The sequence below is a fragment of the Populus euphratica genome, unplaced genomic scaffold, assembly GCF_000495115.2.
Source record: "Populus euphratica unplaced genomic scaffold, PopEup_1.0 scaffold4.1, whole genome shotgun sequence".
Classification (NCBI taxonomy): Eukaryota; Viridiplantae; Streptophyta; class Magnoliopsida; order Malpighiales; family Salicaceae; genus Populus; species Populus euphratica.
The window spans coordinates 89,206-101,929 of record NW_011499859.1 but is presented as its reverse complement, the minus strand read 5'-3'; the positions used below and the strand labels follow the sequence as shown (position 1 = coordinate 101,929).

The window sequence follows — 12,724 nt, the reverse complement described above, 5'->3', positions numbered from 1 at the left end:
CAAAAACAACTAAAACAACTAAACTAACATAAAATTTATATATATAAAAAAAAATCAACGAAAAATTTATTCCAATTATGTGGACAGCTGTATAAATTACTAGAACAGAACACAACATTTTTTTCCCCGGATTATGAAAAAGTTTAAATATAATTAATTTAAAATAAAAACACAAAATGAGAAGGAAGAGGCAAATCTTCGCCTGATCCATAAAACAAATAAAAGGAAGCACATGTATTGACATTGATAAACAATTAATTATATATTTTTATCTAATACGAAAGTGATTGGGGTTTTGTTACCCGTAACCTATCATAAATAACTTTATATTTTTATGTTGACAAAATAAAGATATATTTATTCTAACATTGATGTTATCATTTATCTTTCCTTTAATATTTATAATCGTGTTGAAAATATTTTTAAATACATTCTTTTCAATATTTATGACATTAAAATTATGACGGGGGATAGTGGTGTTTTGATAAGAAAATTCCTAAAAAATACTTTGTGGATTAAATCAAAAAAATAATTAAGAAAAATATAAAGCACATAAATAGAACAATTAAAAGTAGAGGAACAAAATCAAGTAAAAAATCAAATTGAATAAAATATCCACCAATAAAATTAAAAAAAATTCAAACTTCAAAAGACATTAAAAGCCGAATAAATAATAATTAAAAGAATGAGAACTAAAATCGATAAAATTACAAATGATAATTTTTTTAAAAAAATTTAAACGTGTTTTTCTAAAAAATAAAAGAAAAAAGAAAAAAAAAAGTTATACTACAGCCCAACTAGATCTTTTTCATGAGCACGTGTCACACTGTCAGAAAAAGAACGACACACAGCTTCCAATGCCAAGGTTGAAGTAGAGCTTTGACCATTGCACGATTCTTCATGAGCCACATGAATGGCATGAAAGTCATGACATGCTAATGTGTATGTTGGTTGTTTTTTAATAATTTTTTAAAAGTTAAAATTACAAAAATATATCTAATACAACCTAAAAATAACAATAAAATTAGTCAAAAAGAATGAAACACTCTCACAAGAAACCTTTGTTTTTTCAAATTACAAGAAAAATTCTATCATTTGACTATTTAATAATATATATTTCACCTTTGTTCGTATAATTCTACGATGAATTTGAGGGGCAATATCCAAATGTGCTCAAAACAAAAGCAACAACAACGAAAATAGCTTTCATTGCTTTCAGAAAATTAAGCTTTCCTCTTGTTGTTTTTTTTTTTATATATAAAAAAAATCAACCAAAAATTTATTCCAATTATGTGGACAACTGTATAAATTACTAGAACAGAATACAACATTTTTTTCCCCGGATTATGAAAAGATCGAATACAAACTTAGCTAACACCAGAACATAAAGGAGATACAAACACAACAATCTATCGCAGCTAAATTACAGGTAAAATCATATTTTCATTGATTTTTGGAAGAGAGACAGTGATATAAACATTATAGGGACAGGGCTACTGTTACTGTCATCTAATCATGCGAGGGGGAGTGTCCATGCCAGACGTCCATGGTACTGGAGGATGCAGGGTGGCTTTAGATGTTGGTCCCGATCGATGGCTGTTCGGAAATGCAGAAGGTATTGTTTTTTAAAATATTATTTTTTTAATTTATTCTTAACAGTAGTAGATCAAAATACTATTAACTGAGAGATTCAGTGAGATCTGATGGACGATCGAACCTTGGAAGGAGCTGATATGATTGTCGTCGGTTGCTACGTCGTGGCTTACTTCTGCATCCAAATTTATTACCGATGAACAGAAGAGAAGGACTTCATTATCTTTCTCCTGCACAAGTCTGAATATTCTTTGCAACTAAAAACACATGCGCAGAACCTTGTAAGACTCTGATCTCCTACCTAATTAAACTGATGGAGGCATCAGAGGGTCCAGGAAACTTGCTTCGTAGATTTTTCAATTATCCCAGCTCAGCCTTCTACGCTTTCAACTCCTACTAAATTTAAGAGGACTAATTTTTTAAATACACTCAGCAAAGAAATAATAACAGTTATTTTAGTTAATGTAATAATAATAATGATAATAATAATAATAATAATGAAACAAGAGTATTCCCTCAAGAAATAAAATATTTCACTCCTTAATTTTAAATATTGGATTCCTGCGAATATTTATTTTAGTTACCTTAGTTTTTTACTAAAAAATATTTTTTTTGTCAAAATAAAAAATATATAGATAAGGAATGAGGATATCAACTTAAGAAATATATTTTCTCCTTTAAGATTTAAATTTTTCAAATTCTTTGCAAATATTTATTTTAATTTTCATAAAATTAAATAAAAATTACTGGCGTAAAATCTATTATAGTATTACTTTAGGGATGGAGATAAGATTATTTTTATTGATACAAATCACTGATTAGGGAAAGAGGTAATCAACCAATAATCTAGTTGATTAATTCATGATTTTAAGATGATATTCAATTAATTAACCTTAAATTGGTAAGAATATATTTTTATAGGAGGAATATTTGCAAAGTTGATGCCCCATGAAGAATATTTTGAAAAGGGTTTATATACATTCTATATTGGCCAAAATGATCTCGTTGCTGGAGCTCTTAGTGTGTCTGTTGAGGAAGTGAATGCATCTGTTCCTGCTATGGTCAATGCATTTTCAACAATGTTCAGGTATGTACGTAACTCATTCCTGCTACTTTTCCTCATCTAAATATCTCCAATATTTTTTGCGAGAAGAATTTCAGTGCACATTTTCTTACTTGGCAACTTCATCAACTCGTTCAGCTAGCATGCATGTGCAGGGTTTACCATTTTGAGTCATTTTATCTCTTGGAATTATAGCAGCTAAAAGTAGTGGAGTCTTGTTGATGGATGCAGCGCATATACAACTGGGGAGCTAGATCGTTCTGGACTTCATAGCACTGGACCAATTGGTTGCCTTGGTTATATTTTAGTTGGTTTTCCCGCAGCAGGGAAAGATGATGCTGGTCGCGCAAAGCCTTACAGTGAAGGAGACGGTATTTCAGCTCAGGAAAGATTTTCCAGCATCTGTATTCACGTATGTAGATGTCTATTCTCTGAACTATTCTTTGTTCAGCGAACCTGAAAAATACGGTATTATTCCCCTTAAACTACACTAAAATCGCATGGAAAAAAATTATATCAATTAGATTAACAACCTGCAAACAGCTTTTTGTTCATTCTAAAATTGTGATCTTATGGTCTTACAGATAAATTTGATGTGATTTCTCTGCAAATTGTAGGATTTGAGCTTCCTCTTGTAATATGTTGTTGTTATGGCAACAAGCATGCCTTTGGCAGTACTGCGGTATGTGGAGCAATCTTCACAGTAAAGGGTACACACAGAAAACAGTAGGTTCATGTGATCGCCCCTTGTTATGGGTAGTTTGGGATGGATATTGATTCCAAATTTGTCAACTGAAAACTCTCTTTCGATAACTTTGTTGAAAAACAAAAGCTATAATTTGTAGTTTTTTTAATTTATTTTTTCAAATTACAACCACAAAAACTATCATAATATCAAGCAACTATAAAAAGGAACTGGGTAGTTTTCACTTTCTTGTACAACTCGATCTCATTGTAATTAAATGGAAATGGAACCTGACCAAGTGCAAAAGATCACCTATCCATAGATGCTAAAAACTTTCATGCTGGTACACTTGACACTGGAAAAGTTTCACATAAACCTGAAGAAGATCATGCGATTAACCCAGAAAATGAAACAAAAGAACAAGAAAAGGAAAAATTCTAGTACAATTATCTTGTTCAACCTTCTCTGGCTTATTTCCAGAAGATGGCTGGAAAATGAAGGATGCGTCACATTCTGGTAAAATCTGTCATCCAAATCTGCATAATTGCAACGAACTGGGAAAACATAATGCTTGAAAGAAAGTTGGCAGAAAGATTCATGCACTCTGCGCTTCTAAAAAGGCTTTGAATTCCTCCCTAGCCTTCTGCAAGCGAGGTGTAATGCAAGAAGTTGGTGAGGTAGGGTGCGATGTGGGCGATGATGTTGAAAACCTAACATGACGAGACAATTCATGGGATTTCCTGGGTGCTGCTCTTGTTGAACAACTCTTGAGAACTTGTTTTTGATCCTTGTCAAAGATGAAGGCAGCAGCAACCGGTGAATTTGCATCATTCGCACTAGCTTGGATCAACTCTAGTGGCAAATCAAAGTAAAGATTCTTGGAGTCGTCTTCATGGTCATTTATGACGGCCGATGAAGCCCATGAACCACATTCAAATTTTTCCACAGAAACTGTCCTGGATATTACATTTCCCAAATCTCCTCTCACTTCTTCCTTTTTGGGTCTCACTGGTTTTCCCTTTGCAAAGCCTGGAAGGTAGAAGCATAGCACACCACATTTCAATCCATCATCAATAGGATCCATGTTTTTAACAGTTATGTGATCTTCTTTGCTAGCCTCAATTTTGAAGTGTCCATGAGGTCTGTTATCAGATTTGCTAGCATTTGGTCTGGGGAACCAAAAATTAAGTTCGTCAGCAGGTGCAGCTGTCCTTCCTTCTACGCAAGACTTGTTCCTTCGCAAGTGAATATCTTGTTGAGCAGCAAGGGGAGGATGTGCTAAAGAATGTCGACCAGCAAGATTGTCAATCTGGCGGGGAGATGCTTGGCTTTCATTTTTCCATTTCTTCTTCAACATTGTCAAGCTGAACCGAGGGGATGAGCAGGCTGAGCTGGGGAGGCTGCCTGCTATAATCTGGGATGTTGCAGGCAGTGCAGGTGGTAGCAGGTCCGGAGTTGGTGCAGTCGACACAGGCAGCAGCATGAAATTGAAGCTAGCCTCTCTTCTTGATGACTCTCTCAACGAAACTGGATCCGCTGAAATCTGCTTTTCGTTTTGCATGCTCTCTTTTCTAATCAACTTTTTAGATTCTTCAATAGCCATGGATTTGAAATCGTGGAAATAATCAGCAGTAATAATACAGAAGTCTAGATCATCAGAAATTTCAAGTGTTTCATGAGTGCCGTTGTTTGAGGTGGGAAGGACAGTATCTGAAGCTGGGAGGACCATGGTGTTTCAGGTCACAAACTAGCTAGCTATGAGAATGAAGTGAGAGATTAGCAACTAATAAGAAAGGTCACAAACCTGGCAAAGCGAGGACGTGGGCAGCAAGTCACAAGCGTCAAAGGGTAGTGAGTTCCATGTTTTCCCTGCTCACTCATATAAAAAACGACTTATATAATATTGCAAAAGAGTTAGCTTCCTTGGTTACAATCTCAAATTAGATGAGAGTGGATTTACAATTTTCAAAAGGAGATCATGTTATTATGCCCTCACAAAGATGCTCACCATAACCAGCGTACAGATTCAATGAACGAGGCAGATAGGACCTGGCTTGTGCTCTTGAACAAATATTGCAGTAATGCTAAAGGTTGTACGGTCTCATTTATCATATCAACCAGCAATTTCAACAAATGGTTTTGCTACTAGAATCATATTATGTCTTTTCTGTTTTCCATATATGAAGTTATAAACCCATATGATAAATAAAACATATTTAACAGTGACTTTCAACTGTGTTAGAGTAGTTTCTTACCACTACAAATGTTTCATAAGTATAAAATTTTAAGAGCTAGCTGTATCATGCTTGCATAAGCATCGGCACCACATAAATAGCAAGCTCAAGAGGACCAGCCAGACCATGTTAATTAAACCCAGCTGCCCCGGGCTCAGGTCCGCAGGTTAACCTGATTGACTTTTTAATTAAAATAATATTATTTTATTTTTAAAATAAAAATAATATTACTTTCTAAAAAAAATAACATCAGACCAGTTTTTCAAACCAGTTTGACTTTTTCAACTTTGAGTTGATTTCTCTTTTACGCCCGTCCAGGCTGGGGGACTGGGTTTACTAGGTCCTGGGTCAACCTGCTTATCCAAGCCAGGTAAGGTTTAATAAATGTGGTTTCCAGGCTATTGTATAAGAAATAACACGCAAACAGACGACCCTTAAATGAAACACATTAAACTAATCAGAAAGAGAACAAACCATAGCTGGTTCGTCATTCAGGCCAGTATACTCAATTTCAGCAGCTGAATCCCATTCAATTTTCAATCTCTTTGCAGCCTCTTTAGGATCTTTACCATTGTCGGTGGCTTTTGCATAAAGGAATTTGCCTGGGTTTGTCACTGGTGCCTCAACCTACTCAATGAACATGGCGTGTATTAACAAAATTCTCAGACAGACGGCACAAAACCGTTGAGGAATACATCAATGTTTGGCAGAGTAATTGAAATCGAAGTGAGTTTAATAACAAAGAAACAACATTATTGAGCTAATTTGTAGTACAATATTCAGCTACAAGAACATTGAACAGTAAGTGGATTGAATTAATAATAAGCAAACGAAATTCCCTCGCTAAAAAGTATGTCTCTGTTTTTCCTGAGAAGCTCCAACACCTAATCAAATGACACAGATATAATCAATTGGTAAAAACATTTTTTTAATATATATATATATATATATATATAAAGAAAAACAAGAAAAGAAGAAGAACAGTGAGTAGACAGGAAATGAAAGAGACCCTTTTGATATCTCGAACATACTGGAGTTCTTGAGGGCTAGGAGGAGGTGCTTCATCTTCTTCCTCTTCTTGGTCTTGGACACGCGATTCTACGTCTTCTTTACGAATCAACAAATGACGAGTCTTTCTCCTTCTCGATTCATTATGGTAGAGGAAAATCTTGGCCAATCTTATCGTCATTCTCTCATTCAAAGGTGTGTATTGGTGAGGGTGAAAGCAGAGTGAATTGGAATGTGAAGAAGAAGAAGAAGTTGGTAAAGTTGCAAAGCCATCATTAACATTATCTTCTATCTCTTCAGTATTGTCTATAGCAAGAAGAAAAACTAGTAGTAACAGTACTAGTTACTGATTTGAAGTTGATGATACATGTCTGTGTTGAGCATTTGCATTTTAAACTCTTCAAGTTCATTGTTTAAGAAGGTGATGGTTCCTGGTTGCCATAAAAACTGTCCCGTTAGATTTCGTCGCCTATGGCATTAGCATAGCATGCTAGCCTTTTGCAGTTTTGCCATTCCAAGTTTACGGCCCAAAAATTACTCCATATTCATTGGGCTTGTGTTTCGTCAGCCAAGCCTGTAATAATCAGTTTGGAAAGGGCCCCCAATCACTCCTATGTTTGTTTCCACACAAGCTCTTATGAAAATGATTTTGTAAGATTTATTCGATTTAATTCAACTGGACTAAATCATATAGGATGAATTCCAATAAAGATTTTTTAAAACATTTAAAAAATAAAAAAATTGGTTATTTTAATTAAAAAAATTTGATACCCTGAATATACTTAAAGAATAAAAAATCCAGAAATATAAACAAATTTTGGCAATCCTCAGTCATTGAATTTTGTAAAACTATTTAAGATACAAAAAAAAAATCAATATTTTCCAACAAACTTAAACTTTTCACATTGCTATGAAAAAAATAAAAAATGCTCAATCATTAAATTTTTTTATAAATTTTAAATTTAAAAATCTTTCTTAGTAAGAATAATAATTTTTCAAAATGTTAAGACATAAAAAAAATTGAAAGAACTTAGTTATTAAAAATTGAAAAATAAAATAAAAAATGAATTCAAAATATCTCATCCATTAAATTTTCTCAAAATTCTAAAAATAATCATAAACTTAAGAAAGGAAAGAATACTTTCAAATGCATTTACTAAAAAAAATCTCCAAAATGTTCAACCACTAAATTTTTTGAAAATTTTTAAGAATAAGAAAATAGAAATCTTGAAATCTTTAAGAAATAAAAGAAAATATGAAAATTATCTATAACTAAAATTAAAATTAGAAAAGAATAGGTTTTAAATTAAAAAAAAATGCATGTCGAAGTATGAAAAATACCAAAAGATACATTTTGTTAAAACATTTCAACAACAATATTGATAACACTTTTAACATTTATTTTTATTAAAATCATGATTTAACTCGTAAAATTATTTTGATAAAATCTTACAAAAATAATGTAATTCTAGAAAGTGGGGTGAGCTATCTTTTTCGAGCTAAAAATGTAATTTCACAATCTCGTGAGGGCGATGGTTCATATTTGAGTGAATGGATGCCATTGCTCAATTATGTAATTCTCAAAATTAGGTATTTCTTTTAGTAAATGATGAAGTCGACAGAACTTGAGGATTGGATTTGATTTTTCATAACTTCATGATAGCTTCAAAATGAGTCGTAAATTTTGTTTTTATGCTTGATTGTTCATGCAAAAACAAGTTTTTTATTGAAACATAAAATCCTATCGTACTTAAATTAATAAATATTTTATAGATATGGATCATATTAACTTATTACTTCGTGAAGATCCTGCTGGGCTCCTCCCCTTAAAAATAAAATAAATAAATAAAAAAAGCCATGCAAGTAATAGTTTCTCTTCATACAACTCAAATCATTCAAAGATGCCTAGAGAGGTAGCATATCCTTAATTGTTAAAAGAATGCAAACATTTGCGAAGCCTGTGCCTTCCGTGCATAATTTTATTATATGTTTTTTCAACAAGTCGTTTATAGAGTGGATTAGAGATAAACTTACATAGTCATATGAAGAGCTTGTGAAGAAAATCTATTCTAAAAAGCATAAAGGTGTCATTAATTAAAAAAAAAAAAGATTACCAACAGGGTTAACATATTTTATTTGAAAATGTGATCTTGAAAATATAACAAGAAACTTCGCCTTCCCTTTTAAAACTAGTAAAAAGCCCTCCAAACCTTGTCCTTCGCGGTAAAGACCTTGCAGATTCACCAGGCCACCATTCTTAAGCAGGCCCAGTCTGCATAATTCTGAATATGATCCATCATAGTTCACAAGTCTTTTTCACAGTACTTCAATTTCTGAGTTCTCTGGGATCATCATTACTCTCACAAAAGACCTATCATGTCAAGCACCGATCCTTATCTCAGCCTGGAACAAAAACAATGGAAAGCACCCCATCCTTATCGAACCAGGCAAATTGATTCTTATCCAATTTAATCATAGCTCGAAAAGAAATCAATACGATCAAGGGTCTCGCTTTATTTAACGATGATCATCATCTGTGTGTATAGATCGCAGGTAACTGTAGCACTGTGAGGTTAGCTGGGGTCGTCAAGCATTTATTTCTTCTCCTTCTTTTTTCTTTACAAGTGTTGACGATGCAACTGGAACAATTTATATTAATCCATCGTAGGTTCTTTCGGGTTTTCTATTTAAAGCTTGCCGTGCCTAGCACACTTGGAATCCCTCTCCCATAATTCCTTTCACATTTCTAATGTGAGATCAAGTGGGATTTTATTCTTGGTGGCAGCTAAATGATTACGCGAATACGATTATTATTTTATTCTGGGCCTTTTTTATGATTCATTGATCATAGGATAATTTAATCTCTTTAGCTTTTAAATATATAATCTTTATCCATTTAAATAAACAAGTTAAAGTTAACAGATGTCAATTTAATCTATGATCGATTTATCTCAAACAATATTGTTAAAAAAAAGGTTGATGATGGAGCGGTTTTAGTGAAATTTTTTCTTTTTTTTTTGTTTTGTCAAAATATAAAAGTCTTATTTAATATTTTTTTTCAATTTAATTTTTATTTATTTACTTGTTATTTGATTTGTTTTTTTATCATTTTTTATTTGTTTTTTTCTTTAATTTCTTCTTTTGTTAATGGTTTGATTTAATTGTTATATGGTCCTTATTATTTTAATTATTATTTTACTAATTAATTATTTTTTAATTTCATTATACGGTGTTTGATTTTAAAAAAATATATTAAATTTAGTTTATTTTTTTTATTTTTTTTGTTTTGAATTTTTTATTTAATTACTTGAGAATTTTATTTTGTTATTTTTTAAGAATTATAAGGTTAGTTTTAAGTTTATAACTAAGATTATGAATTTTGAATATTAACATAAATTGAATTTTCAATATATTTTTATACTTTTAAATATAAAATATCATATCTTTAATATTCTCGTGTATTAAAAAAAAATCTTCTAAGAACACTGGAATTAAGATATATTAAAAATTATAAGTTTATTAAAAAAAAAAATTTTAAGAACCTCTTATATATTTTTTAACATTATAAGTTTATTAAATTTTTTTTTTTTAAGAACCTCTTATATATTTTTTAACTAATTTTATAAATTTTAAAAACTCATAATTTTAATCCTTATTATAGATTTTAATTTATTTTTTTATCAACATAAATATCTAAGCCAGCTTGAGCATATTTTATTATAAAATTTTAAATTAATAAATATATAAATCTTTAATAATCTTAAAATTTATAAAAAATAAATTAATAACCCCCCAAAAAAAAATCTAATCCATTCATCTACAATCATTAAAATTATCTCGGTTCACTTTGAAAGCACAGAAAGAAAGCGTGGGGCATGGATTCCTCTTAAGATTTACAATAACATGATTGTACCTTAATACGGCTTAGTTTTGCTGGGGGGAATGGAATAAAAATATCTTGGAACCCTTTTCCTTTTGTGTCAGAAAATCTGGATTGGTCATGAGACACCAGTTATTTGAATGACTCAGGATGGTGCGCAATTTGTTTTTTTTTTTGAAAAATTCCGTGCGCCTGGGCAGCCCAAGCGCAGGGAATTTTAACCTGTCTTCGTGCCGGGCGCCAGCTCAGATATTTTTACCCTGAGCTGTCCAGTTCTACCCCGCCCATTCCTCAAGATATTTTTTCATCCCCTAGAATTGTGCACCTTGCAATTTTTTCGATGCAGAGGCTGCATGTCTTCTGCCTGCTCGTAACATCTCCACGCAAGTATATTTGGAAGGGTGAGTATGCAAATGTTACAATATTTTTTATTTAAAATATATAAAAATAATACTTTTTATATATTTAAAATTTATTTTTTATATCAAAATATTAAAACAATCAAAATACACTAAAAAATAATTTGAAATAAATGCTTTTTTATAAAAAAACAGGTTGAAATTTAATGTCAAGTATCCCCTTAAAGTTTGTCATCTTGAGTATTTGGTGTCCGGTGTCGTGAAAAGATTTATTTTTTAAAATTTTTTATTTAAAAATATATTAAAATAATTTTTTAATTTTAAAAAAATTGGTTTACACAACGTAAAAATAACTTGGTTATTTTATGGTTTAAATTTAAAAATACAAAATAGAAGCCTAAATAAAAGTGGTTCATGTTTTAATTATATAGAAAAACAAAAATCTAATAAACATGCTAATCAATTTTCCTACATGTGATTTTTGCAACTAGAAAAATCATTTATCACATAAATACAGAACATCTCTAAAAATATATGTAGATACTGAAAAGATACCATACCAGACAAACAAGGACGTGATATTAAAAGTTATGTTAAAAGTCTACCTAGAAATAGTTGCCGTAGAAATTCTAGGAATGAAGAAGGAAGGAAAGTATTGTAATAAAGAAGGAATACAAGCCATGGAGTCCGGATTCGAATTCCAGCTCTAGCAGTGGAAAAGAAGAGCTCATGACAAACATGGAAAAGCACGGCCCAAACACACTGACAAAGGATTCGTCCGGGAAGCTCTCGTGACTTACAGTGACAACCTGCACGCTTATACTTGAGATCTAGCTAGGTAGCTAGGACGAATAGGATCCACCGCCAGTGCTATAATGGAAGAAGTAGTACTACAGGTGTCATCTTTGATCTTTTTCTTTTAGCTTTGTTCATCCATATCGTGTACATGTCATGAACTTTATGCAAGCTTAGCTCAACTCTTTTGAGATGCTCAGGACAAAGGGGAAAAAGTTTGAGATATGTATCCTTTTTGGATCTCGATCGACCATAGATTTAGGTTCTCGATCTCCTCGTTTAATTGCTTAATTCGAGAGGATCATTTTTGTATTAAATTTAAACACGATTTTATTAGGTTGATCATCTTGTAGTGTCACCATGAGCTAAGATGTTGCGGACTAATTAACTCGCATGATTCATGCTACTGCAGGTAATTTCAGGTTCACGGTTTGTTGGGTGCAAATAAATTCTCTAATGAAGGTTTAGGTTTGGTAACGTGACGCCTTAATTGTACAGCAGCTAAGAATAAAGTAAGATTTTTCAAATTTTAATTTATAATTTAAGAGGTATAATTTAACTAGTTAAATTTTAGATTTGTTTTTTAAAAATTACTAGTTTAAATTCTACAAATCTTAGAATTGTTAAATATTTATATAATTGTTAATTTTAAAGTCTATGGAATTAGTTGAGATACATATAAACTGGTCTGAACATTCATATTAATAAAAAATTTTTTAAATTTTACGTTAAAGAATAAATATATTTCTTTCTTTTTTTTTCAAGTTATTTTTCCCTCGTAAACTATCAAGTGTAGTTACTATTTATATGAGAGAGAGAAAGAGGGGGGGAGGGTGAAGAAAATATCAAGGAAAATAAAAAAGAATCAAAACAGAAATTTCAAGTCTAATTTGGGACCTTAATTGGTTTTACTTTAAAATCAAGCATGGAAAACACGTTGGACAAATTTCAATTTAATTTATTAACCGGATAAAAAATCATGTTTATTTTTATTAAGAAGTGTTGGACTTGGACGACTTATCTATCTAATTTATAAATATATTCACAATTAGATCTTCCGCATCATATAAAGATATTCAATTCAGATAAATAAAGAGCGAGGTGTAT

The 12,724-nt window shown here is 31.5% G+C and overlaps 2 protein-coding genes across 8 annotated transcripts; one reads left to right on the top strand and one right to left on the bottom strand.

Annotated features, from left to right (window-relative positions):
• Nucleotides 1–1,515: 1,515 nt before the first annotated feature.
• On the top strand, nucleotides 1,516–3,386 carry LOC105124420 (esterase-like). Its single transcript, XM_011024441.1, has 4 exons — nucleotides 1,516–1,615; nucleotides 2,515–2,680; nucleotides 2,888–3,027; nucleotides 3,241–3,386. The coding sequence occupies exons 1-4, from the start codon at nucleotides 1,516–1,518 to the stop codon at nucleotides 3,384–3,386; spliced, it is 552 nt and encodes a 183-aa protein (XP_011022743.1).
• A 276-nt stretch (nucleotides 3,387–3,662) lies between these two features.
• Nucleotides 3,663–7,053, bottom strand: LOC105124121 (uncharacterized). 7 transcript variants are annotated; one of them, XM_011023992.1, is made up of 5 exons: nucleotides 6,585–7,053; nucleotides 6,415–6,459; nucleotides 6,050–6,202; nucleotides 5,146–5,210; nucleotides 3,663–5,057 (listed from the first exon to the last, which is right to left on the bottom strand). In XM_011023992.1, exon 5 carries the CDS (start codon nucleotides 4,942–4,944, stop codon nucleotides 3,937–3,939), a length of 1,008 nt encoding a protein of 335 aa, XP_011022294.1. In that variant the 5' UTR covers nucleotides 4,945–5,057; nucleotides 5,146–5,210; nucleotides 6,050–6,202; nucleotides 6,415–6,459; nucleotides 6,585–7,053; the 3' UTR covers nucleotides 3,663–3,936. The 7 variants fall into 5 exon arrangements, with proteins under 7 accessions (XP_011022294.1, XP_011022297.1, XP_011022296.1 ...); XM_011023994.1 differs by having other exon boundaries at nucleotides 3,663–4,931; XM_011023990.1 differs by having other exon boundaries at nucleotides 3,663–5,210.
• Nucleotides 7,054–12,724: the final 5,671 nt, after the last annotated feature.

Excerpts from the sequence above, each read along its gene's own strand:
- LOC105124420 (XM_011024441.1), top strand. The coding sequence starts at position 1,516 with ATGCGAGGGGGAGTGTCCATGCCAGACGTCCATGGTACTGGAGGATGC. Across the intron at positions 2,681-2,887 it reads GCATTTTCAACAATGTTCAG|CGCATATACAACTGGGGAGC; the intron begins GTATGTACGTAA and ends TGATGGATGCAG. Across the intron at positions 3,028-3,240 it reads GCCTTACAGTGAAGGAGACG|ATAAATTTGATGTGATTTCT; the intron begins GTATTTCAGCTC and ends ATGGTCTTACAG.
- LOC105124121 (XM_011023990.1), bottom strand. The coding sequence starts at position 5,070 with ATGGTCCTCCCAGCTTCAGATACTGTCCTTCCCACCTCAAACAACGGC.